At 38.9% G+C, this 24570-nt stretch overlaps 2 protein-coding genes across 2 annotated transcripts in view; both read left to right on the top strand.

Annotated features, from left to right (window-relative positions):
* LOC149837839 (signal recognition particle subunit SRP54, chloroplastic-like) overlaps positions 1-24570 on the top strand; it is a 99518-nt gene that overhangs the window by 25611 nt on the left and 49337 nt on the right. The window contains exon 9 of the mRNA XM_090006217.1: positions 905-1005. Within this exon, the coding sequence (XP_089862343.1) occupies positions 905-1005 (101 nt within the window). The remainder of the gene's footprint in view (positions 1-904; positions 1006-24570) is intronic.
* LOC149837842 (uncharacterized) lies at positions 16743-18392 on the top strand. The gene is made up of 2 exons (XM_090006925.1): positions 16743-18149; positions 18248-18392. The coding sequence occupies exons 1-2, from the start codon at positions 17314-17316 to the stop codon at positions 18390-18392; spliced, it is 981 nt and encodes a 326-aa protein (XP_089863051.1). The 5' UTR covers positions 16743-17313.

The raw sequence follows: 24570 nt of genomic DNA, 5'->3' as shown, positions 1-24570 counted from the left end.
AGCTTCTGGTCTTTTGCCTCTTCCATTGCTCTTTCATTTTGGTGCTTCTCGTGGCTTCATGAATGTGTATACTTAAAGTCTCAAACCACACATGTGAAGCTTGTTTGAGCCCATAGATAGATTTATTTAAACTAACTACAATTGAATCAACTTCTACCCTATTTGGATCGTAGGTAGAATTCATAACTACCCTAACATGCTACAAATATTACATATCTGCCACTACGTGACATATTACAGTATTACAGATAAATGACTACCAGAAAGATACCACTACGCTAGCACCTAGACTAACATATCCTTCTGCTACCATTGTAATTTTTTTTTACATCATCTAGGTCAAACCTTTGCTAGTTTTTCTACATGATCATTGTCTAACAAGCCTATATGCTTCTTTGTTTTCCCAATATGAAGTTTGCAGGCACTTTGTTTGACATAGGGATTTATAAAAAGAATTCGATTTTTGAGTACCATACTTAGCATTTGAAGTATGTCATGTTTGGTGATAAAACATTCTATGTGCCTGATGCCACAGAGAAGATCATTGTCCTGTTTAAGAATCAAAACTTCAATCCTATGCACAAAAACTGAGAAAAGCCTATGAATTTTACCATGAATAAATATGAAAGATGTGTGAACACCATATTCTTGTTTGGAGACCAATCCCCTTAAGGTTTTATGTTTTTTCTGTAAAGTGGATTCTCAATTAAATTTGACCCAAAAAAAGGTGGCTCCTCATTTTCCCTAATTGCTCCAATGCATTCCTTAACATTTATTTGCATCAATAGAATGTGATCTTTCCTATTGTTGATATGTTGAACATGATAGAATCTTTACAAGTTTTATCAAATTTAGCACCTCTTATTGATTCTTCATCAAGCAATTGTTTTTGTTGCCTATGCAGCTTTGGTAACAACATTCAACATTGAGATTGGTATAACTGGCGCCATCCTAACAAAGCTGGATGGAGACTCTAGAGGTGGAGCAGCACTTAGTGTGAAAGAGGTTTGCTTGATTATTACATGTAAAAATTACTACCGTGCTGATGTTTTTGACATTAATATTTTCTCACCTATTTCCTTTTATCCAGTTGGGATGTTTCATGTTATACTTTCTCTGGTTCATAATTCAGTTTAGTCATCCATATTTCATGAAAATCAAGTAGGTGAAACTTATTTAGTGGCAACTTTCCCAGCATCTTTTGGCAAGCCAAATTTGTACATATCATGTAGTATATGTCTTTATTATGCTTCAATATGTTTGCTTCACTAAAAGGGGTTCCAATTTTAATATTCTTTTGGTTTATCACTTTCCCTGTCAAGAAACCATTGAGGTGAACATTTTAGAGCCTTTTTCTGGCATTTCTTGTACACCACCGTTGTACATCAACTTAAAAATTTGTCCATTACAATGTCAGTGACATCTCATTTTATCTTAGCTGCCATTATAATGTCAAACTGAAATTGGAAGTGTCCTGAGCTAAATATGGTCTTTTGTATTTGTGAAACTGCTATTACAGTGTGAAAGCAACTGGACCCCTACTTTCGTGAATCATGGATTCACATTCATTGTAAATGTCTGATTTCAATGTAAAATAATGATAAATAGTAGTTTGAAAAGTAAACTTCTAGATAACAATGTCAGGAGGCTTGACATGGGCACATGTGAAATTTTGATAAGACATCTTAGCCTATTAAAGTCTTAATGCCATTTTGAAATAGATTTCTACTATCTTGCTTTCCCTATTAAATGATGATGACAACAAAATGATGTATAATCCAAGTTTTATGTTGTGGTTCTTGATTCTTGAAGCAAGTAGTTTGTGTTCTATCAATTATCAACATGAACTATTCTTTTAAGCAACATTGTAGCAGGGCATGTTAAGAGTAGCCCTCAAATATATATATATATATATATATATATATATATAAACCAGAATATCCATCAAGGGCATTCTGGTCATTTTACATTGTAATAGGCATCAGCCTATTAGGGGCTGATTGTGTATTTTTATTTCTTTTTATTTTTTGTTTTATGTAATGATGTGATGTGATTGGGCAGCTCCAACTAGCTGTTGGAGCTGCTCCCAACATCACAAGCCCAACAACTAGTTGGGCTGCTCCCTTTGCCTCTTATGTATTATAAATAGGGCTTATATGATAATGCCTTTAGAGCATTTCATTTAATACATGAACATTTATGTTGACCCTTGTATGGGTAATGTAGGTGGATCAAGTATTTTCTTGGTTGTTTGTGTTCTTGTAAGTCCATAAGTAACATTTATTTACTTTTGTGTTATTCCATTACATGGTGTAACGCCCCAAATTTCAAACTTGCGAACCTTTTCAGAAAAACAGGCAAGAGACTAGAAATATCTCTTTCCTTCAAAGTTTGTTTATGAAATCAGCGAAAGATTTTTCTTTGATAAATCAGAAGGCAAGCTGACAACTTTGGGCACGTTAGCTAAAAGAACCAAAACTCGCAAAATTCGAGTATCTCAAGGGAAATCCGATACAAATCCAAAGCGTCGAGGATGCGAGCTAAGAGCAGGAAGAAGAAGTCTTGAAGCCATCTTGCAATCGCCATCGCTCGTAGTGTACCTAATCATCACCTGTACCCATAGAATGGGTTAGTTTCGCGAAAAACTAGTAGGTGCACAAGAGAGACTACAAGAAACTGAATTAAGTACATTTAATTCAGTAGGCTACGCAGTTTAAAGTAGTTATGCAGTTAAACAGGTAAGCAATGCAAGCAGGTGAATAGTGCAAACGCGTAAGTAGTACAAGCGAATAAGTAGTGCAAACAGTAAGCAGTTCAAAGCAAGTAAGCAATGCAACTGACAAACACAACATACGATTCAATTGATCGTAGGCTGTGAACCACCACGCAACTAGCTTATTCTCGTTCCTAGAACGAGGTCTATGCATCTAATCACCATCAGGACATCGTTTATCGCTCACTACTTCTAACAAACGCTTTGTCCTGTACAACCTTAATCTATTCTCATCTCTCAAAGTCTTACGCGGCTAACTGTCACCGGTTATGACTCACTAAGGCGTCATACTTCCTTAGAAAAGCTCGCCCTTCCATAGAAGGTCCAAAACGTAATCCCTAACTCAAATCGCTAACGGTCTGATTCTCACATCTGAGTCCTGCATGTAAATCATGCTAAAACAGAAAGCCGAAACTATGAATTCATAGTTGGTTATCACAAACAATCTCAGAAGATCGTCACAGCTCACTATAACTTTTTATGGTAAGCGAAAACGCAAGATCCACGTCGGATCGTTCGATCCGAGAGATATATGACCGGACATGGAATTACCGCCCTAGAGGGTATACTTGGTCTTGGACCATACACTTCCTCACAGGAGTTCACCGCCTTTACGGCTACCTGTTCGTGGACAGTGTACATCCTCACAAAGAATCTACCACTCTAATCGGGTACCTGATCTTGATCATACATACCCCCACAGCGAAACCTTTGGGAAGCCGGTCCCCAACAAATGCCATATCCAATGAAAATCATTGTGATACACGCATCAACACTAATGACCGCTCTCAGGGTCGATAGCCACTAATACAAACAACAAGATCAACGCCGGATCACCTGGTCTGGGAAATGTATAACCTCACAAGGAATTCCGCCCTAGATGGTATACCTGGTCTTGGACCATACACTTCCTCACAAGAGTTCACCGCTTTTGCGGCTACCCGTTCGTGGACAGTGTACATCCTCACAAAGGATCTACCACTCTAGTCGGGTACCTGGTCTTGATCATACACGCCTCCGTAGATAATCCTTTGGAGATCAGGTCCTCGACAGACACCCTACTCGGTGATACATGCGTCATTAATCGACTGCTCTGAACCATTGACCGCCTCGGGGTCAGTAGCCACAATATGGGCACAAGCATGCATATCAGCAATATGCATCGTATCACTTCACATAGAAGCACATAATCCTACGCATCGTATTGTTGCCACAAGGAATATTGTAATCCTCAAATAGGCCCTCAAAGCATGCGTAAATGACACGTGAGAACGCACAGATGTGGCAATCCAGTTGATTCTATGGGTGAAGAGTAACTAACTCTACCCGTCAGCCAAACAAACCAACTGAATAAGACAAGCACTCATAACAATGCTCGTAAAACATATAATTATCATAAAATGGCTCAGTCCATCAACAAGTAATTTAATTTATCGTAAGGCATAAACCATTTCATCACAAGCCATTCATAAGCAATCGTACGGCAGTAGTTATATCACAACATGTAAGCAGCTTATAAGACAAGCGGCTACATCAATCCTAGTTGCCACCAGTTCGTAGATTACGAGCTGTATGCAATCACATCAATCATAAGAGATGCAAGTCAACAAGTGCTACGCTACAATAAGCACCGAACAGTTCGACCAAGGGATAAAGCAAGTCACATGCTAATATGTAGCAACTGACATAATGCTATTATTATAAGCATTTAACTAGTACGAGAAACTCTTTATTACTCTGCAAAGAACTGCATAAACAGTTTAACCAACTAGAGTAACGCCTTGATGGGCGTGCACAGCTCAACGAGTAACATACTGAACTACCGAGCAAGTAAGCGAATTAGTAGTGCAAGCGAATCAATAGTGCAAGCGAGTCAGTAGTGCAAGTGAATCAGTAGTGCAAGCGAGTCAGTAGTGCAAGCGAATCTCCCGACCCAACGACCTGTGTGAACAGACCTTATGTTCGATAATTACTAACCTGCGGGTACGCGCAGGCAAAACGTAGAACCAACTGAAACTAGTTCGGGCGTCTGTTATTCTATGTATTTTCAATAACCCGAATAGCTAGTTGAGTTCGCTCCAAAGGGACAGCTTTAGCCGAGAGAGGATTCCCCAAAGGAGGCTGTGCCACGGATGCATCCAACTTCTGCAGAAGTGTTGAGCTAACTAATGTAGCCCCTTTCCCCTAACTCCAATGACTGGGGAGGCCGGATCGTTGCCCGTAGGGTGGTTGTTAACAACCTGTCCATTGGAGTTTGTACCGCTCTGTCCTCTCCCTTGACAGACACATAGAAGCGAATAGGTACGTTAGGGGTTGCTTAACTAACGACCCATTCTATGCTGTGATCTTTAAATCATTCGAGCATCTTGCCTGTGAAGGCGAATGTGAGGCCATTTATGTGATTACAACATTTTTCATTTAGCGTTGTTCGAGGTCGCACGACCGTCTCATCCGATCATCGCAGTACTAGACGTGTCGTGCACGACTACAAGTACTCTAGGATGAAAGGGGTATAACTCCTCAATAGAAGTCTCAACAGGAGTGTTTCACAAAGATGTAAAGTTTATCAACTTTACTTTATCTTTTGAAACAGCAGTACCTTGTGCCAACATTATGCATGTGATTATCTCGAATCATATCCGCTATCGGGGTATCTACATGTCTCGCATGACTCGATACCGACCTCGATAGACGGGATACAAGTTTCTCAACAGAACACCCGCTAAGAAGTTCGCTCGAACCCCCAATTCGAGATCACCCGAGATATGCCAAAAAGGTGAGCAGAACCAGCCAGTCACATCCTTCCAAATGCTTCGATTTGGAGCAGTCTTTGATGCTTTTGCGCAGCTCTCTAAAATCTCAAGTCGACTCTGCAGGATTGCGCACACGAAGAGCCAGGATCCTTGCGAGGTATCCCTCTCCTTAGACGAGGATGTGTCGCTCGCTCCTGACTGAACTCTTGTCGCAAGAGGGAGAGTGGTAAATGCCTCTTGCATCCTCCACGAGGATGCCTTTAAAGCATACACAAAGAGCAAGGACCTGCACGTCTGCAATAGCAAGACAATACCAACACATATGCAAAAGCAAGAGCCTAGCACAAAGCGCGACGGCAAAGTAAAGACCGTAAGTAGGAGTGCAACGCAGAACCTTTGCGCGATGCGCGACGGCAAAGTAAAGGCTGGAAACAGGAGTGCAACGCAGAACCTTCGCGCGATGCGCGACGACAAAGTAAAGGCTGTAAACAGGAGTGCAACGCAGAACCTTCGAGCGATGCGCGACAACAAGGTAAAGGACAAGGATCGCAAAACCGCGTCCTTGAGTTAAATGCGTACTCGTATAAATATATATGATATATATATATGCATATATATTTATTTAATTATCCTTTTTAGTTAATTGAACTTAATTCAATTGTCCAAGTCTTCTTTGCAATCTTCGCCTACCTTTGAGAGTTGCAAGCTTGCTGGCGTCTGCGAGTGTAAGCGATGGACGGCTTGGGTCGCGGAGCGCGATCAGGATCCGTCGCACGAGCTGCAAAAGTAACGATCTTAGCAAGCTACCACCAAAAATAGAAGGTCGAGGGCACTGTCGTCGTCCTGACGTAAGGAAAGCAGAGGCAGGGGCATCGTCCCCTTGCGCACCTGCCATAAGTGCAAGAAACAGGAGGCAGGGGGTTGCACCTCTGCCTGAAGAAAACAACGAGGGAGACTTCACCCTACCTGCCAAGAGAGCAAGGAGGCGAGGCCCTTCCTTGCTAGCCACTAAGGGGGAGGTAGGGGGCTTCGCCCCTACCTGCCAAGAATGTAAAGAGGGGTAGGGGACTCCGTCCTCCGCCATCTCTGAAAAAGGGTCGCGGCGACGACCCTCTTCTGTCCTGCAAAAAGAAACAAAGATAGGGGATGAGCCCCTGTTTGCCAAGCAGAAACAAAACACAGGGAGGGCTCAGTCCTCCCCTACCCAGTAAGCATAGGGCGGCGGGAAGAAACCCAGTCCTCCCTGAAAGTGCACTAGGATCGAGGCAACGAGCACTAGAGGGGGGGTGAATAGTGCTTTTAAAAATTATTTGCGGAATATTAAAGGATTTTGCAATTTGAAAAGCAAACACACAAAGAACACAAGATTTTATCCTGGTTCGGTCTATCCCGACCTACATCCAGTCCCCAAGCAAAACCCGCTTGAGATTTCCACTATCAACCTTGTTAACTATAAGATCACACAGACCAAAACCGGTCCCACTTTCATTAACAACCCTACTGAAAGCAAACAACTCCTTTAAACCAAGGAGTTCTTTTTATAGAAAATAAGTAACAACTTACAAAACAACCTATGAGCCTTTCTTTTGAATGCGAATGAGATGCAATTGGCTTTTGAGGTTGTTGAAATACTCTACTCACGAATTCACTATCTCTCAAAGTGATTTGAGTGAGAAACTGAAGTGAAAATATCAAGTGAGTGAGAAAACAAATACTTGAATGAATATGAGTGAAAAGCAAGAAGTAAATGATTTAAATTGATTGAATTTTTGTTTTTTTTTTAGTGTAAAATGCACTCATATTTATAGTTGAAAGATTCCATACGTTGAGAGTATGAAAGGGTGTCAAAACCGTCCATTTTTGAACGATCAAAACGTTTGAAAAATGAAAAGACACGCCTTTTTGAAGTTTCAAGAAAACGGCAAAATTAGTCGACTGAAACATCAGTTAGTCGACTAATAGTTAGTTATTAGTAGACTGACAGTTATCGTCGGTCGACTGATCTGTTAATCGAGCCGTTTGAAAATTTGAACTTTTGAAACTTAATCGACTAGAGAAAAATTAGTCGACTGATAATATCATCAGTAGACTGAAAAACCTTTCAGTCGACTGCTGCTAAAATCTTCTTGAAAAACAAACATTCTGTTCGATTGACTGATAAAAGCATTAGTCGACTGCTGCTAAATTTTCAGAAAACACATGTTCTGTTCAGTCGACTGATAAAACCATTAGTCGATTGCTGCCAATTTTTTAGAAAACAGACATTCTGTCCAGTCGACTGATAAAACCTTCGGTCGACTAATTTGACAAAAATGACTTTTTAGAAAATATGGCGCGAAAGGATTAGTCGACTGGTAAGTCTATTGGTCGACTAATAAACATGAAAATTTAAGAAAAGAGTTTTCTAAAAAGATTTTCAAGAGGGTTCTTTTTAGAAAAGTTTTTTTCAAAAAACTTTTAAGGTGAAATGCAACCTAAATATGCACTCTAAGTAAGGCTCTTACAAGAATCTAAGACTTTTAATGAATTAAACATTTGCACACTAGTCTTCAAAGATTCTTCATCGAATTCTTCAATTTCTTTATAGCCTTAGCTGAAATGCAGTTGATTCTACTTGTTCATCATCAAAACCTTGTACTTGAAGTATCATGTATGACTTCATTGTCGTAACAATCTCCCCCTTTTTGATGATGACAAACTTAATCAAAGATGAAGCATTTAGATGCATAGATGGAGATTTTACTCCCCCTATCAATATGCTGCAAAACAATAAAAGTTAGTACTTTCAAAGCACATATATCACATATTGATTGGTTTGCATTTCCATTCATCATTACTTTATGCATTTACAAATGTATTCATTCAAAGCTTACTTTTTCTCTTAATTTCACATTTCTCTTGCAAGATCTCCTGCAATTCAATGTAATGCTATCTTTTATCTTTTTATCTTTTTCTCCCCCTTTGTTATAATAAAAAAGAATAAGGGCAGAAATAGCATAAGCAAAATAGAGATACAAGTTTAAAATATTACAACTCATAAAGTATGAAAGTTTAGACAACAAAGATCAGAAAAGTGAGTTGAGCAAATCCTTGATTGAAGTAATCTCTTTCTGAATCGAAGATAGTTGTTGAGTCACATCTTCACGAAAAGTGTGTTGATGCAGCTTCAAAGCTTCCAGTCTCTGCATAACTTCATCATTGTCTTGATTTGTAGAAAATTTCTTTCTTTTTGCATGAGATGAAGGTGTCGCAGAAGGTGAAGGTTCAGAAATTGATAGTTCAGTAGGATCAGATGGTTCAGTTTGATAAACATTTAAAGGAGGCAGATATTTAATTTTCATTCTTTTAAAAATTGTTTGATCAAAGAACTCTTTTTGCTCAATATATTTTTCATTTGTTAAGGGAACTTTGAAATGTCTAAAAATACGAGTTAGAAGACATCCATAAGGAAGAAATGGTTTTTGTTTCCACAAATTTGTAAAATACACATTTGCCCAATTTACAGAAATATTTCCAAATAAAACATAAAGAGCCGTAGATAGATCTGTGGAATAATAATCAAAAGAACCAGTTTTAGGAAGAACATTGTGGGCAAGGATTCGTCCAGCAATGCGTGCACGAGTTTGAAGATTAGTATTTTTGAAAGGAGGACAGTGAGGTGCACCTGGAAGAAGAATTTGTTCAAAAACTCTTTCATTATTTAATTTAATAGTGTTGAAAAGAGTGTCTGAAGGTGAAATTTCAAGAATTTCTCCAAGTAGTTTCGAATCAAACTCGATTTCAACATCACGAACAAGAGAAGAAAGAACTCCAGTTTCATGATTAATTTGTAAATTCGTGTAAAACAAGTGAATCAGAAAATGATAGTGAAGGGTATCTGCACAGGCATCAAAAAAATGTGAAATTCCAAGAAATAATTCTCTTATGTTGTAACGAGAAAACAGGTGAAACAATACATTTCGGCTTGGTAAAATAGGTAGTGCAGAAATTGATCCAAAAGTATTATACAAAAGAGGATTTCTGAGTAATCTGAGTGAAAAACCATGTCTTGAAGAAGGTGTAGGAGGATAACCTAAACCTTTTGCAGATGCAAACTTCGTACGAGGCATGATTAAAAACAGAGTTACCAAAAAAAAATGTCGGCTTCCAAACGATTTCTGGCAGAAGGCGAACGTTGTCCGACGTTGTGAAACAGAAACAGAGGATACGATGACTGACGGCGAGTGTGAAGTCGGCCACAAGGGGATTCCAGCAATGGCGGAAAATACACTCTCACGGAAAGAGGGTTCCGACGTGTTTTGAAGATGCGCCAGTTACTGCAAGAGGATTCCGGCGTTTCAAGATCACGACCTAGAAGATTCTGGCATCTCCCTGTCACGGCAAGAAAATCCCAGCGAAGATGGGATCGAACGACACAGAGGATTTTTTGGAAGAGAGAGAGGCAAAAGAGAAAGAGGGTTTTCGTTTTTAAGAAAAACGAAAAGGTACGAAATTGAAGTGAAACGATGCCTATTAAAAAAGACGGCTTTTTAAAAAAAATCCAAGGGGTATCGGGTCCCTTCATTTAAAATTTAAAAAAAAAATTTTAGTCGACTAAAACTTTATCGGTCGACTAAGAATGTGCGACTCATTCTAAAAACATCAGTCGACTAGAAATATATCGGTCGACTAATATAGTCGATTCATTCTAAAATTTTAAAACATCAGTCGATTAAAATTTTATCGGTCGACTAATATAGTGCGATTTTGAGATTTTGTTCAAAAAACAATATTTTTACAAATCAAAAAATGAGCAAATACCTAGTTCTCTCCTAATTCTTATAAAATCTTCATTTTTAAGAGGTTTAGTGAAGATATCGGCATGTTGTTCTTTAGTGGAAATAAAATTTAACGAAATATCTCCTTTTAAAACATGATCTCTTATAAAATGATGTCTAACTTCAATATGCTTAGTTCTTGAGTGCTGAACAGGATTTTTTGAGAGATTTATAGCACTAGTGTTATCACAATAAATAGTTGTTGTGGAGTAATTTAAACCAAAATCTTTTAAGGTCTGTTTTATCTATAGTACTTGTGAACATGCTAAACTAGCCGCTATATATTCTGCTTCAGTTGTTGAGAGTGACACCGAATTTTGCTTTTTACTAAACCAAGAGACTAAAGAATTTCCTAAGAAATGACAAGTTCCACTAGTACTCTTGCGATCAGATTTACTTCCTGCAAAATCTGCATCACTATATGAAACTAAATCAAAGGAAGATGATTTTGGGTAAAACAAACCGAAATCTGAAGTATCTTTCAAATAACGAAGAATTTGTTTTACTGCAGTTAAATGAGATTCTTTTGGATTAGCTTGAAATCTTGCACACATACAAACACTAAACATAATATCAGGTCGACTAGCAGTTAAGTATAATAGAGATCCGATCATACCTCTGTAGAGCTTAGTATCTACACTTTTACCATTTTCATCTTTATCAAGAGAAGTAGTTGTACTCATAGGATTCCTTCTTGATTTCGATGAGTCCATCCTAAATCTCTTGAGAAGTTCTTTTATATACTTAGTCTGATTGATGAAGATTCCTTCTTCAGTTTGCTTTATTTGAAGTCCAAGGAAGTAGTTTAATTCGCCCATCAAGCTCATTTCAAACTCTTCCTGCATAGCTTTAGCAAATTCTTTACAAAGAGAATCATTAGTAGAACCAAATATTATGTCATCAACATAAATTTGCACAATAAGAATATCTGAATTAAGATTTTTAATAAATAAAGTGGAGTCTACCCGACCAATGAAAAAACCAGATTGTTCTAAAAAATTTCGTAGTCTTTCATACCACGCTCTTGGTGCTTGTTTGAGTCCATACAAAGCTCTTTTCAATTTGTAGACTTTTTCTGGATATTTCTCATTTTCAAAGCCTGGAGGTTGCTCTACATAAACTTCTTCATTGATGTGTCCATTTAAGAATGCACTATTAACATCAATTTGATATAACTTGAAGTTCATGTAACTAGCAAAAGCAAACATCATTCGAATTGACTCTAATCGAGCCACTGGTGCATTGGTGCATAGGTTTCATCAAAATCTATGCCTTCTTCTTGATTATAGCCTTGTGCTACTAGCCTTGCTTTGTTACGAATGACTTCACCATTTTCGTCCAGCTTATTTCGGAAGACCCATCTTGTTCCAATTACTGGATGATCCTTTGGTCTATCAACTAGATCCCAAACATCATTCCTAGTAAATTGGTTAAGTTCTTCAGACATGGCCAAAATTCATCATCACAAGCCTCATTGATATTCTTTGGTTCTAATTTAGATATGAAAGCAACATTTGCAATATATTTTTCTAATTGCCTTCTAGTTTGAATACCACTTTTTATTTCACCAATAACTTGTTCATGTGGATGATTAGGAACTTCTTTCCAAACCGATTGAAGAGGAATATTTTCTTGAGAAGTACTCTCTATCAAGGGTTCTTCTTGAAGTATTACTTCTTCTCCTTCGCTTATAGGTATAATCTGCTCACAATTCTCATCAAATGCAACATATAAAGATTCTTCAATACAAGATGTTCTTTTATTGAAAATACGATAAGTTTTACTTCTAGAAGAATATCCAAGAAATATTGATTCATCTGATTTTGAATCAAACTTATCAAGATTATCTTTGGTATTTAACAAGAAACATTTACTACCAAAAATTTTGAAATATGAGATCTTTGGTATACGATCATAATACAATTCAAAACATGTTTTATGTAAAATTGGTCGAATAAGAACACGGTTTAAAACATAACATGCTGCATTTATTGCTTCAGCCCAAAAGTATTTTGGTAAATTTTTATCTTGAAGCATGGTTCTAGCACATTCTTGCAAAGTTCTATTCTTTCTTTCAACAACTCCATTTTGTGGAGCCGCTCTAGGAAAAGCAAAGTTGTGAGATATACCATGTAAATCACAAAACTTTAGAAAAGATTCATTTTCAAATTCACCACTATGATCACTACGAATTTTAATTATAGATGTAGATTTTTCATTTGTAATTCTTCTACAAAGTTTAGAAAATTCCGAAAAAGCATCATTTTTGCTTTTTAGAAAAATTACCCATGTAAACCAAGAATAATCATCTACTATAACAAAAGCATACCATTCAAACTTTGAATTCTAGATGGTCTAAATAGATCTAAATGTAAAAGTTCAAGAGGACGTTTTGTTGAAACAATATCTTTTGCTTTAAAAGAACTCTTGATTTCTTTACCCCTTTAGCAAGCATCACATAAGTGATCTTTCTTATATGGTATTCTAGGTAGGCCTCTTACAAGATCATTCTTGGATAACTTTGAAATAATTTTAAAGTTAACATGTCCAAGTCTCTTGTGCCATAATCATTGAATTTCATTTGAAACAATAAGACATTTTTCATTAAAAGTGGGTAATTCATCTAGATATAGTTCATACACATTGTTCCTTCTTTTACCTTTAAAAATGATCTTTTTAGATTGAAAATCAGAAATTAAGCATAAATCATTTTCAAAAGAAACATGAAAACCTTTATCACATAATTGACTAATAGATATTAAATTATGCATTAAATCATCTACTAAAAGAACATTTTCTATTAAGGGAAATTTTGGATTACCAATACCTATTAGTTTTCCCTTGTTATTGTCACCAAAGGTGACGGTTCTTCCATCCTTATTTTGGAGGGTGGAAAATAACTCCGGCCTTCCAGTCATATATTTGGAACAACCGTTGTCCAATATCCATTTGCTCCTTATGTTGTGTACCTACAACAAAATTAGAAAACAGAGCATTTGACCCCTTTCTATTTTTGGGTCCATGAGAGTTAGTCTTAGGAACCCATATCCATATGGATTTTGGTTTCCTTTGATAATAAAAATTCTTTCTATAAAAGGATTTAGCATGTCTAGAATAATCATGTCTAGGCTTATAAGCATTATAGTTTCCATGATTAGATGCATTTCTATTGGAACTAGAAAGTTTAGTTCTATGAACAAATGGTTGAGAATAATGTCTTTGATTTTTCACCACATAATTTGGTCTATTTTGAGTATCAAAGAAGCTATATCCCAATCCGGTTTTATTAACCGAGCATCTTTGAGAACCAAGAAGTTTTTCTAGATTCTCTTTACCATTTGTGAATTTGGTGACTATGGAAAGAAGATCATTTGATTTTTCTTTTATACTAGATAGTTCTTTTTGTAAGAGATTGGTTCTAACTCCAATTTCTTTTATCTCAAATGCTTGGCAAGAATTTTCCTTCTTGAGATCTTCTATCTCTTGAAGTAACACTTTATTTTGAGAGTCAAGAGTTAAATTTTCAGTTTTTAACTCTTTATTTTTAGAACTTAGACTCTTAAATTTAGCATATAAATCATTAAATGCTTCAAATAATTCATCATAGTCAAATTGACTTACCGAATCTTCTTGTGCTACAAAACACATGTTAGCAACTTCTTCATTTGATTCTTCATCGGAAGAGGAGTCACTATCATCCCAACATGCTTGAAATGCCTTTTTCTTCTTGAATTGGTCATTGGGCTTGATTTTGAGAAGAGGACAATATTTCTTGATATGTCATGCCTTTTTGCAGTTAAAGCACTTGACTTCATTTGGATTGGAAGAATCTGCTTTCTTTACCTTTCTTTGAAATCTTCCCTTTTTGATGAATCTTCTGAATTGCCTTGTGATGAGGGCAATATCTTCATCTTCTTCTGAATTTTCTGAGTCAGAAGTAGCCTTAAAAGCAAGAGATTTCTTCTTAGGCTCTTCTTCTTGTCTGTCTTGAAGTTGGACCTCATATGCCATTAGGTTACCAACCAAATCTTCAAGAGTGAGAGTGTTGAGATCATTTGCTTCTTCAATAACAGTGATTTTTCTCTCCCATTCAGGAGTTAAACACCTTAGGATTTTTCTGACTAAATCCACTTGTGAATATTCTTTTCCAAGGGATTTCAAAGTGTTAGTTATATCAGTCATTCTAGTTACCATGTCCGATATAGATTCATTTTGCTTCATTTTGAACAATTCAAATTTATGAACTAAAGAAGCAATTTTAGATTCTTTTACCTTTGACCTATGTCACAGGGACTCGGCAAAACAGGTGCCGCACCCGCGTCGACGCGACGCGACGCGGGATCGCGTGCGGGTGCGGCACCAGGTGCGGTCAACACGACCCTGGGTGCGGTGAACGCACCCAGGGTCATTTTTGTCCAAATTTTTGGGCGAAAATTCCCCCCCCCCCCGATGAAAAGGAGGAGGATTAGGGCAAAAAATTTTTTTTGCCCTAATCTCTCCTCTCTCTCCCCCTGAGCTCGAGCTCTCCCATCGCCGCCCCAGCTCCGGCGCCCCCAGCGCCGCCGCCCCCAGCGCCGCCGCCCCCAGCTCCGCCGCCCCCAGCGCCGCCGCCCCCAGCTCCGCCGCCCCCAGCTCCGCCTCCCAGACTCCTCCTCTCGCCTCCTCCTCTCGGCTCGCAGGTATGTCTCTCACTGTCTTCTTGGGTCGGCTGGGGAGGGGCCGAGCACCCCCCCCCCTCTCTCGGTCTCTTGTTGGGTCGGCAGGGTAGGGGCTGAGCCTCCCCTGCTCCCTCATTTTTCGGCACAGGAGTTGCCGAGCCCCTCCCCCATCTACCTCTTTTTTTTGGGTCGACAGGGGAGGGGCCGAGCCCCTCAAATATATGTTTTTCTTTTTTGGGTCGACAGGGGAGGGGCCGAGCCCCTCCCCCATCTTTTTTTTTTTTTGGGTCGACAGGGGAGGGGCCGAGCCCCTCCCCTATCAGTTTTTTTTTTTGGGTTGACAGGGGAGGGGCCGAGCCCCTCCCCCATCTGTTTTTTTTTTTTTTTGGGTCGACAGGGGAGGGGCCGAGCCCCTCCCCCATCAGTTTTCTTTTTTTTTTGGGTCGACAGGGGAGGGGCCGAGCCCCTCCCCCATCTTTTTTTTTTTTTGGGTCGACAGGGGAGGGGCCGAGCCCCTCCCCCATCAGTTTTCTTTTTTTTTTGGGTCGACAGGGGAGGGGCCGAGCCCCTCCCCCATCTGTTGTTTTTTTTGGGTCGATAGGGGAGGGGCCGAGCCCCGCCCCCATTTTTTTTTTTGGGTCGACAGGGGAGGGGCCGAGCCCCTCCCCCATCAGTTTTCTTTTTTTTTTTTTGGGTCGACAGGGGAGGGGCCGTGCCCCTCCCCCATCTTTTTTTTTTTTTGGGTCGACAAGGGAGGGGCCGAGCCCCTCCCCCATCAGTTTTCTTTTTTTTTTGGGTCGACAGGGGAGGGGCCGAGCCCCTCCCCCATCTGTTTTTTTTTTTTTTGGGTCGACAGGGGAGGGGCCAAGCCCCTCCCCCATCTGTTTTTTTCTTTGGGTCGACAGGGCAGGGGCCGAGCCCCTCCCCCATTTTTTTTTTCTTTGGGTCGACAGGGGAGGGGCCGAGCCCCTCCCCCATCAGTTTTTTTTTTTGGGTCGACAGGGGAGGGGCCGTGCCCCCCTCGCTCTCGCTCTCTTGTTGGGTTGGCAGGGGAGGGGCTGAGCCCCCCCTTCTCCCTGTATTTTCGAATTGATTTGAAAATTGTAATGTATTTTTTTTTGTGTTTTCAGGATAAAAATGGCGGATAAAGGGAAAGGACTTGCGTCATCCTCATCCCAACATGTGAGTTCTGCTGCTAGTTTTGCTGATAGTTGCAGTGGGATTGATGATGTGGGGCCACTATGGGTACATGTAGATAAACTTGCAAAAACTGGAGAAAGAGGTGGTGGAAACAAAAGATTTCGATGCAAGCTCTGCGAAAAAGATTTTGTTGGGTCTTACACAAGAGTGAAGGCTCATTTGTTGAAGATACCAGGACATGGCATTTCAGCTTGCAGAAAAGTTGATGAGGCAATGCGAAGGCAATACAAGAAAATACAAGAAGAATATGAGAAGAGAAAGGCAATGGCCGATTCTTCTGCACTCAGTGTGCCATTTGCAAGCCACCAAGAAGATGCTGAAAAAAAAGAAAAGTCAATCTAGGAGGTAGAGGAACGATACAAGCAGCATTCAATACATATGGAAGAGAAGAATTGGATAAAAAAGTTGGGAGGTACTTTTATTCTGGTTCACTCCCATTTAATGCGGCTAGAAATCCTTATTGGAAGGATTTAGTAACATCCTTGGCAAATTGTAATTTGAGTGGTTATGTGCCTCCAAGTTCAGAAAAAATATGAACCACACTTCTTGCAGAAGAGAGGGCAAACGTGGAGAGGTTGCTAGAAATTAAAAAATATTCATGGGAGCAAAATGGAGTTTCCATTGTGTCTGATGGATGGACAGATATTCAAAGGCGTCCATTAATCAATTTCATTGCTTGTTCGCTTAGTGGCCCAATATTCTTGAAAGCAGTTGATGCATCTGGGGAATATAAAAATGCAGAGTATTTGAAGGGATTGTTTATAGAAGTGATAAAAGAAGTGGGTGATCAGAAAGTGGTACAAATCATTACAGACAACGCTCCGGTTTGTAAAAGTGCAGCGTTGAGTTTGGAGAGTGAGTACCCTCATATTTTTTGGACTCCCTGTGTAGCACACAGCTTAAATCTAGCCCTAAAGAGCATATGCAACCCCAAAGAAGAAAAAAATTCACAAGCATATGCTTTATGTTCATGGATTGAAGATTTAGAAAGAAATGTCGAAAGCATTAGGAATTTTGTTGTTAACCACCATCGTGCTAATGCTATATTTAATAGGCATTCTGATTTGAAATTGTTGAAGGTCGCTGAAACACGTTTTGCGTCCATCATTGTGATGATGAAGAGGATTAAAAGAGTGAAGAATGCTTTGATTAACATGGTGACTGATGAAAATTGGACATTCTATCGTGTTGATGATGATATGAAGGCTCAAGAAATTAAGAAATTCATTCTTGATGATGAGTTTTGGGACAGAGTGGTATACTTCTTTCAATTTACGCAACCTATTTGGGAAATGTTAAGAGAAGTTGATAAGGATGAGCCCATGCTTCACAGAGTTTATGAAATGTGGGATAATATGATTGAAAAAATACAAGCTATAGTTTTCATGCATGAAGAAAAAAATCCTGCATTGGATGATTCAGATTTTTTTAATCATATTCATTCAATTTTAGTCAGAAGATGGGATAAGAGCAACACTCCTTTGCATTGCATGGCACATTCTCTTAATCCAAAATATTATGCAAATAAGTGGCGGGCTGGTGGTATTGGTCGTGTCCCTCCAAATTTAGACCCAGAGCTATCAAGACATAGAAATATGTGTATGACAAGACTTTTTCCAGAAGCACATCTTCTACATCAAGTCACACAAGAGTTTGGAAAATTTTCATCTTCGAGATTATATGCACCGGCATTATTCGCGAGAGAAGAAGATAATATAGATCCTATCACATGGTGGTCAACATTTGGATCGGAAACACCTCTTCTGCAACGTCTTGCATTAAGATTGCTATCGCAGCCTGCTAGTTCATCTTGTTGTGAAAGAAATTGGAGCACATATTCTCAAATCCACAACATGAAGAGAAATAAACTCACCAGCAAGCGTGCAGAGGATTTAGTATATGTTCATTCAAATCTTCGATTACTTTCGCGAAGCAATGATGAATACAGGTACTAATTTGCTCTCTTAGTTATTTGATTATTTCTTAGTTTTCATTTAAATATACTTGTATTGTATTTATCATTTTCAAATTGGGTTTATAATGCAGACAAGGAACATCCAAATTTTGGGATGTAAACCCAGAAGAGTGTGACTTCGAGGGAGAACATGAATTCAACGTAACAAACATGGATTTAGCTGAGCCCAATATTCTTTCTAATGATGCATTTGATGATGAAGAAGAAAATTATTAGCATCCATTACTTCATCAGGATCTACTTTGGTATGTAATTTAGTTCTTTTATGCATACTTATTTGATTGATATTTAGGTCGATTTATGTAATTGCTTTACTTATTTGATTGATAATTTGATATTTAGGTTGATATACTGCATGCATGATGAATCATATTATGAATTTATGACAATGTTTACTGTTAAATGTTAAACTGTTAAAACTTCAAAATTTTATATATATATATATATATATATATATATATATATAAATTTTTTTTTTTACATTTTTGCCCCTGCCGCACCCTCGCACCCGGGTTTTTTGGAAGTGCCGAATCCCCGCACCCGCACCCGCTCCCGCACCCGCACCCGCACCCATGTGACATAGTTTTTAGCTAATTTAGACATGTACTTAGAATTTACATGACCCATTCTCAAGTGCCATAAATGTTGAGAGTCATTATTAGCTATAAGACAATGTTCTGTGATGTTTTCTAGGTATAGTTTATATATATTATTCTTTCTTATACCTTTTAAGATGATGTTTTCATTGGTGTCTGCTATGAGGCATGCATCATGATTAAAGCTAACATTATAACCTGTGTCACACATTTGACTGATACTTAGTAGGTTATGTTTTAAGCCTTTAACAAGGAGAACGTCTTTGATAAGAGGTTTATCTATGTTACCAATATTACCAATACCAATATATATAATTTTTTTTTTACATTTTTGCCCCTGCCGCACCCCCGCACCCGGGTTTTTTGGAAGTGCCGAATCCCCGCACCCGCACCCGCACTCGCTCCCGCACCCGCACCCATGTGACATAGCTTTTGACGTACCTTCGTGAGTCACGAGAAGAGTATGTCAGATTTTATTTGCTGTAGAGCATTGAGAGATGTGATTGAACTCTACCTTGTCAACGCCACAATATAATGCATTCATTGCCTTGGCATTAAGTGAAGCAGTCTTCTTTTCTTCATCGGTCCATCGGCTGAAATCAGTTGATGGAGTTTGGTACTTTTCTGAAACAATTCTCCAAATATCTAGATCCATGGATTGCAAGAATATTGTCATTCTTACTTTCCAGTAACCATAGTTTGTTTCGTCAAAGAGAGGAGGACGAACAAAGGAGCATCCTTCTTTGTGCTGAGATGTTGTAGTTGCCATGCTAGATGATGATCAAATCAAAATAATAGCAAACCTGCTTTGATACCAAATGAAAGTGCACTAGGATCGAGGCAACGAGCACTAGAGGGGGGGTGAATAGTGCTTTTAAAAATTATCTGCGGAATATTAAAGGATTTTGCAATTTGAAAAGCAAACACACAAAGAACACAAGATTTTATCCTGGTTCGGTCTATCCCGACCTACATCCAGTCCCCAAGCAAAACCCGCTTGAGATTTCCACTATCAACCTTGTTAACTATAAGATCACACAGACCAAAACCGGTCCCACTTTCATTAACAACCCTACTGAAAGCAAACAACTCCTTTAAACCAAGGAGTCCTTTTTATAGAAAATAAGTAACAACTTACAAAACAACCTATGAGCCTTTCTTTTGAATGCGAATGAGATGCAATTGGCTTTTGAGGTTGTTGAAATACTCTACTCACGAATTCACTATCTCTCAAAGTGATTTGAGTGAGAAACTGAAGTGAAAATATCAAGTGAGTGAGAAAACAAATACTTGAATGAATATGAGTGAAAAGCAAGAAGTAAATGATTTAAATTGATTGAATTTTTGTTTTTTTTTAGTGTAAAATGCACTCATATTTATAGTTGAAAGATTCCATACGTTGAGAGTATGAAAGGGTGTCAAAACCGTCCATTTTTGAACGATCAAAACGTTTGAAAAATGAAAAGACACGCCTTTTTGAAGTTTCAAGAAAACGGCAAAATTAGTCGACTGAAACATCAATTAGTCGACAAATAGTTAGTTATTAGTAGACTGACAGTTATCGTCGGTCGACTGATCTGTTAATCGAGCCGTTTGAAAATTTGAACTTTTGAAACTTAATCGACTAGAGAAAAATTAGTCGACTGATAATATCATCAGTAGACTGAAAAACCTTTCAGTCGACTGCTGCTAAAATCTTCTTGAAAAACAAACATTCTGTTCGATTGACTGATAAAAGCATTAGTCGACTGTTGCTAAATTTTCAGAAAACACATGTTCTGTTCAGTTGACTGATAAAACCATTAGTCGACTGCTGCTAATTTTCTAGAAAACAGACATTTTGTCCAGTCGACTGATAAAACCTTCGGTCGACTAATTTGACAAAAATGACTTTTTAGAAAATATGGCGCGAAAGGATTAGTCGACTGGTAAGTCTATTGGTCGACTAATAAACATGAAAATTTAAGAAAAGAGTTTTCTAGAAAGATTTTCAAGAGGGTTCTTTTTAGAAAAGTTTTTTTCAAAAGACTTTTAAGGTGAAATGCAACCTAAATATGCACTCTAAGTAAGACTCTTATAAGAATCTAAGACTTTTAATGAATTAGACATTTGCACACTAGTCTTCAAAGATTCTTCATCGAATTCTTCAATTTCTTTATAGCCTTAGCTGAAATGCAGTTGATTCTACTTGTTCATACTTGAAGTATCATGTATGACTTCATTGTCGTAACACTCCCATCGTGCCCATCGATCGTAGAAAAGACACAGGCTGGGGGCTCTGCCCCGCCCAGCCTGACGTGAAAGAACAACCACAGGTGGCTCTGCCCCTTGTCGATCGAACCGAAAAGGGAGACAGGGGGGTCCCCCTGCTGACAAGCGGCGAGGACGGGGGGCTTTGCCCCCTGTCGGTCGGCTGAACACGGAGAAGGTGAGGGTTCAGGGAGGGCTCAACCCCCTCCCATGCCGCATCTGTGAGCAGGGAGGGGCTGGACCCTCCCTCCTCTGCAGACAGGAGAGCAGGGAGGGGCTCGACCCCCTCCCCTGCCGATATAGGGAGCAGGGAGGGGAGCTCAACCCCTCCTCTGCCATGACAGAAGGAACGGAGAGGAGGGGTGCTCGGCCCCTCCTCTGCCGTAACAGAGGGAACAGAGATGAGGGGGGCGAGCCCCTCCTCTACCGTAACAAGAGGCAGGAAGGAGGGGCTCGGCCCCTCCTCTATCGTGACAAGAGACAGGAAAGAGGGGCTCGACCCCTCCTCTGCCGTGACGGAAGCAGGGAGGGGGCTCAACCCCTCCCCTGCCGTAACGAAAGAAGGGAGGAGGCTCAGCCCCCTCCCCTACCGTAACAGAGGCAGGGAGGGGTGTCGAGCCCCTCCTTTGCTAAAAGAGGGCACAGGGAGGGGATTTGACCCCTCCCGTGGCCATAGAGAGAGATGTGAGGAAGAGAGAAGAGACTGAGAGGGAAAGGAGGGGCGTACCTGGTGGTCGCCGGCGGCGGTAATGTCGACGTCGGAGGGAGGTCGCAGGTGGCGGCGAGTCGATAGGGGTCTCCAGCGAGAGACAAAGAAAGAGGAAGAAGAGGGGAAGGGGTTTCGTATTTGACCCCCCCCCCCCTTTCTCGGTGTCTTTAGAAAATGCGAGGGAGGCGGTGCCCCCATTTGGGTCCGGGTCGAGTCCGAGTCCGGATCCGACCCGAATCCAAACTCAAATTTTTTTCCAGTTTATTACACATGGTATCAGAGCTTTGATGCTCTTGAGTTGTTATTAATTCAGAAAAGCCAAGAGGAGGAACGTGAGATTGGTGGAGCATCGGTTTGTGGGATCATTGCATCGGGAAACGCACTATCAAAGATCTCCTCAACAAATCTTTGGTTATCTTCCGTTCTCTCTCATTCTCTCTCTCTCTCTCATTATTGTAAAACATGGAGAATGAAAGAAAAGTGATCGTCTCCATTCTTGTGTGACTCAATGAACCTAACTATGTGATGTGGGCATCCATAGTGAAACACAAAATATGGGAAAATGATTTATGGGTTTGGTTGATGGTACCGAAAGAGAGCCTAAACTTATACTTACCAAGAATGAAAATGGAAAGGAAGTGGCTCTTCAAGGAGAAGAAATGTCTAAGGCCATCACCGAATATGAGAAAAAATGAAAAGAGTGGAGGATGGATCATTCCAAGATAATTGGATGGCTCATCAATAGTGTTGACATCAGCAAGTGCTCTAGCTTAGCAAAATTTGACTTCACTAGTGATGCATGGAAATATCTTAAAGATATATATAGTCTCAAGGATATTGCTCACATATGCAATGTGCAAAGTAAAGTGAGTACTATGACGTAAGGAGAGATGAGCATTGAAAAATATTACAATGCCCTCTCTCTTCTTTAGGATGAATTGGTTCTTCTAGAGCCAAAATGACATTGCCCCCAAGATGTAGAACTTCGTGAAAAATAAATTAGAATAAAGCATTTCTATCAATTTGTTAATAGGCTTAGACCTGAATTTGAAGGGACCAAGTTGGCCCTTCTTCATAGAGGAGGTGTACCTACCATAGTTGAAACTCTTAAAGAGTTAACTATGGAGGAAAATAAGTTGAAAAAACCATCCGCTTCAAAGGATGAAGAATATGTGCTTGCTATGTCAAAGACCGAAAATCACACTAGGAGTTATAAATCTCTTCACTTTGTAAAAAATAATGAGAATGAAATAAATTTCAATGACTATGGAAGAAGTCAAAGTGATAAAAGAAGTGATCATGAATACAAGCAGGGTGGCAAAATAATATGTTACCATTGCTATGAACCGGAACACATCAAGCCTTTTTGTCCCAAAAGAAGGAAAGTCGATCAAAGAGATCATAAAAGGGTGTCTTCGGTGGGACCATCCTTTGAAAGAAATGGTGTAGACGACTCAAAATGCGTCGGCTCATTATCTTTGGCGCAACTCCTGGAGGCACTACAACCAATATTCAAAAATCAAGCTTCTTCCTTCTCGAGGGCGGCCGTGTCCACAAGTGGTGACTCTGGTAAGACTTATTGGATCCTTGACTCCGGTGCTTATTTTCATATGATTTCAAATTAGTCCATATTATCTGAATGTCATACTAACCCAAATAATTCTTATGTTTCAACCGTCGATGAAACTTCCTTAAAAATTAAAAGTTTTGGGGTTTTTCAAAAACAACAAACTTTCTTTATATCAAATATTTGAATAGTATCAAAATTGAATTTAAACCTCTTATCCGTTTTTCAAATTGCGGATTATAGATATAAAATTTTGTTTTCATCTAATGATTGTTTAATACAGGATCTCCAGTCCGGGAAGCCAAATGGGTGAGGCCATAAAAGAGATCTCTATGTTATGGACAATCTTGAGTTATCAAAACATACATTTTATAATTTCGTGGAAAGAAAGATATAAAAAATTGTCACAAAAGACTGGGGCATCCTAGTATGTCCAAATTACATTTGTTTTCATTTCTTGCAAGCTATAAAGAAAGAGATTTTGTTTGTGAAGATTGCATTCTTGGTAAAATGAAATCTTTGCCCTTTGAGCTTAAACATTTTATATCTAAAAATTCATTTGAGTTGATACATTTGGATGTATGGGGACTGGCTCTGGTTATATCCAAACGAGGAGTATCTTATTATGTTGTGTTTGTAGATGATTATAGTAGACACTCTTCGATATATTTTCTCAAATGCAAATCCGAAGTATTTGATTGTTTTAAAAATTTTCATTGTTATATAAAGACTCAATTTAAAACCAATATTAAAATTTTTAAAACCGATTCCGGAGGAGAATTTGTGTCAAAAGAGTTCAAAAATTATCGTGAATTACATGAGATTATTCATCAAAAATCTTGTCCTTATACTCAACAAAATGGACTAGCCGAAAGGAAGCATAAACATATTGTTAAGACCACTAGGACACTTCTTATATCAAGAAATGTTTCAAAAATGTTTTGAGCGAAGCCACTCTTACGACGATTTATTTGATAAATAAAATACTTTAAAAAAACATTGAAAACATTTCTCCTATTGAAAAATTGTTTAAAACATCTCTCGATTATAAAAGGTTGAGTCTTTGGTTATAAATGTTTTGTCCTTACCAACAAGAATGACAAACTTTCCCCAAAAGCAATTTTTTGTGTTTTTCTAGGCTATGCCGAAAATCAAAAGCGATATAGATGTTATGACATTAAAATGAACAAATTATATGTTTCAAGAAATGTTACTTTTCTTGAAAACGAAAAGGGTTTGGTAAGGAGAAAATCCAAGAGCATTGTGACTATT

The sequence above is a fragment of the Nuphar pumila genome, chromosome 5 (assembly GCF_984573655.1).
Source record: "Nuphar pumila chromosome 5, dmNupPumi1.hap1.1, whole genome shotgun sequence".
Classification (NCBI taxonomy): domain Eukaryota; kingdom Viridiplantae; phylum Streptophyta; class Magnoliopsida; order Nymphaeales; family Nymphaeaceae; genus Nuphar; species Nuphar pumila.
The sequence above is the reverse complement of the archived record's forward strand: the minus strand, read 5'-3'. Positions and strand labels throughout refer to the sequence as shown.

Excerpts from the sequence above, each read along its gene's own strand:
- LOC149837842 (XM_090006925.1), top strand. The coding sequence starts at position 17,314 with ATGATGAAGAGGATTAAAAGAGTGAAGAATGCTTTGATTAACATGGTG. Across the intron at positions 18,150-18,247 it reads CGAAGCAATGATGAATACAG|ACAAGGAACATCCAAATTTT; the intron begins GTACTAATTTGC and ends TTTATAATGCAG.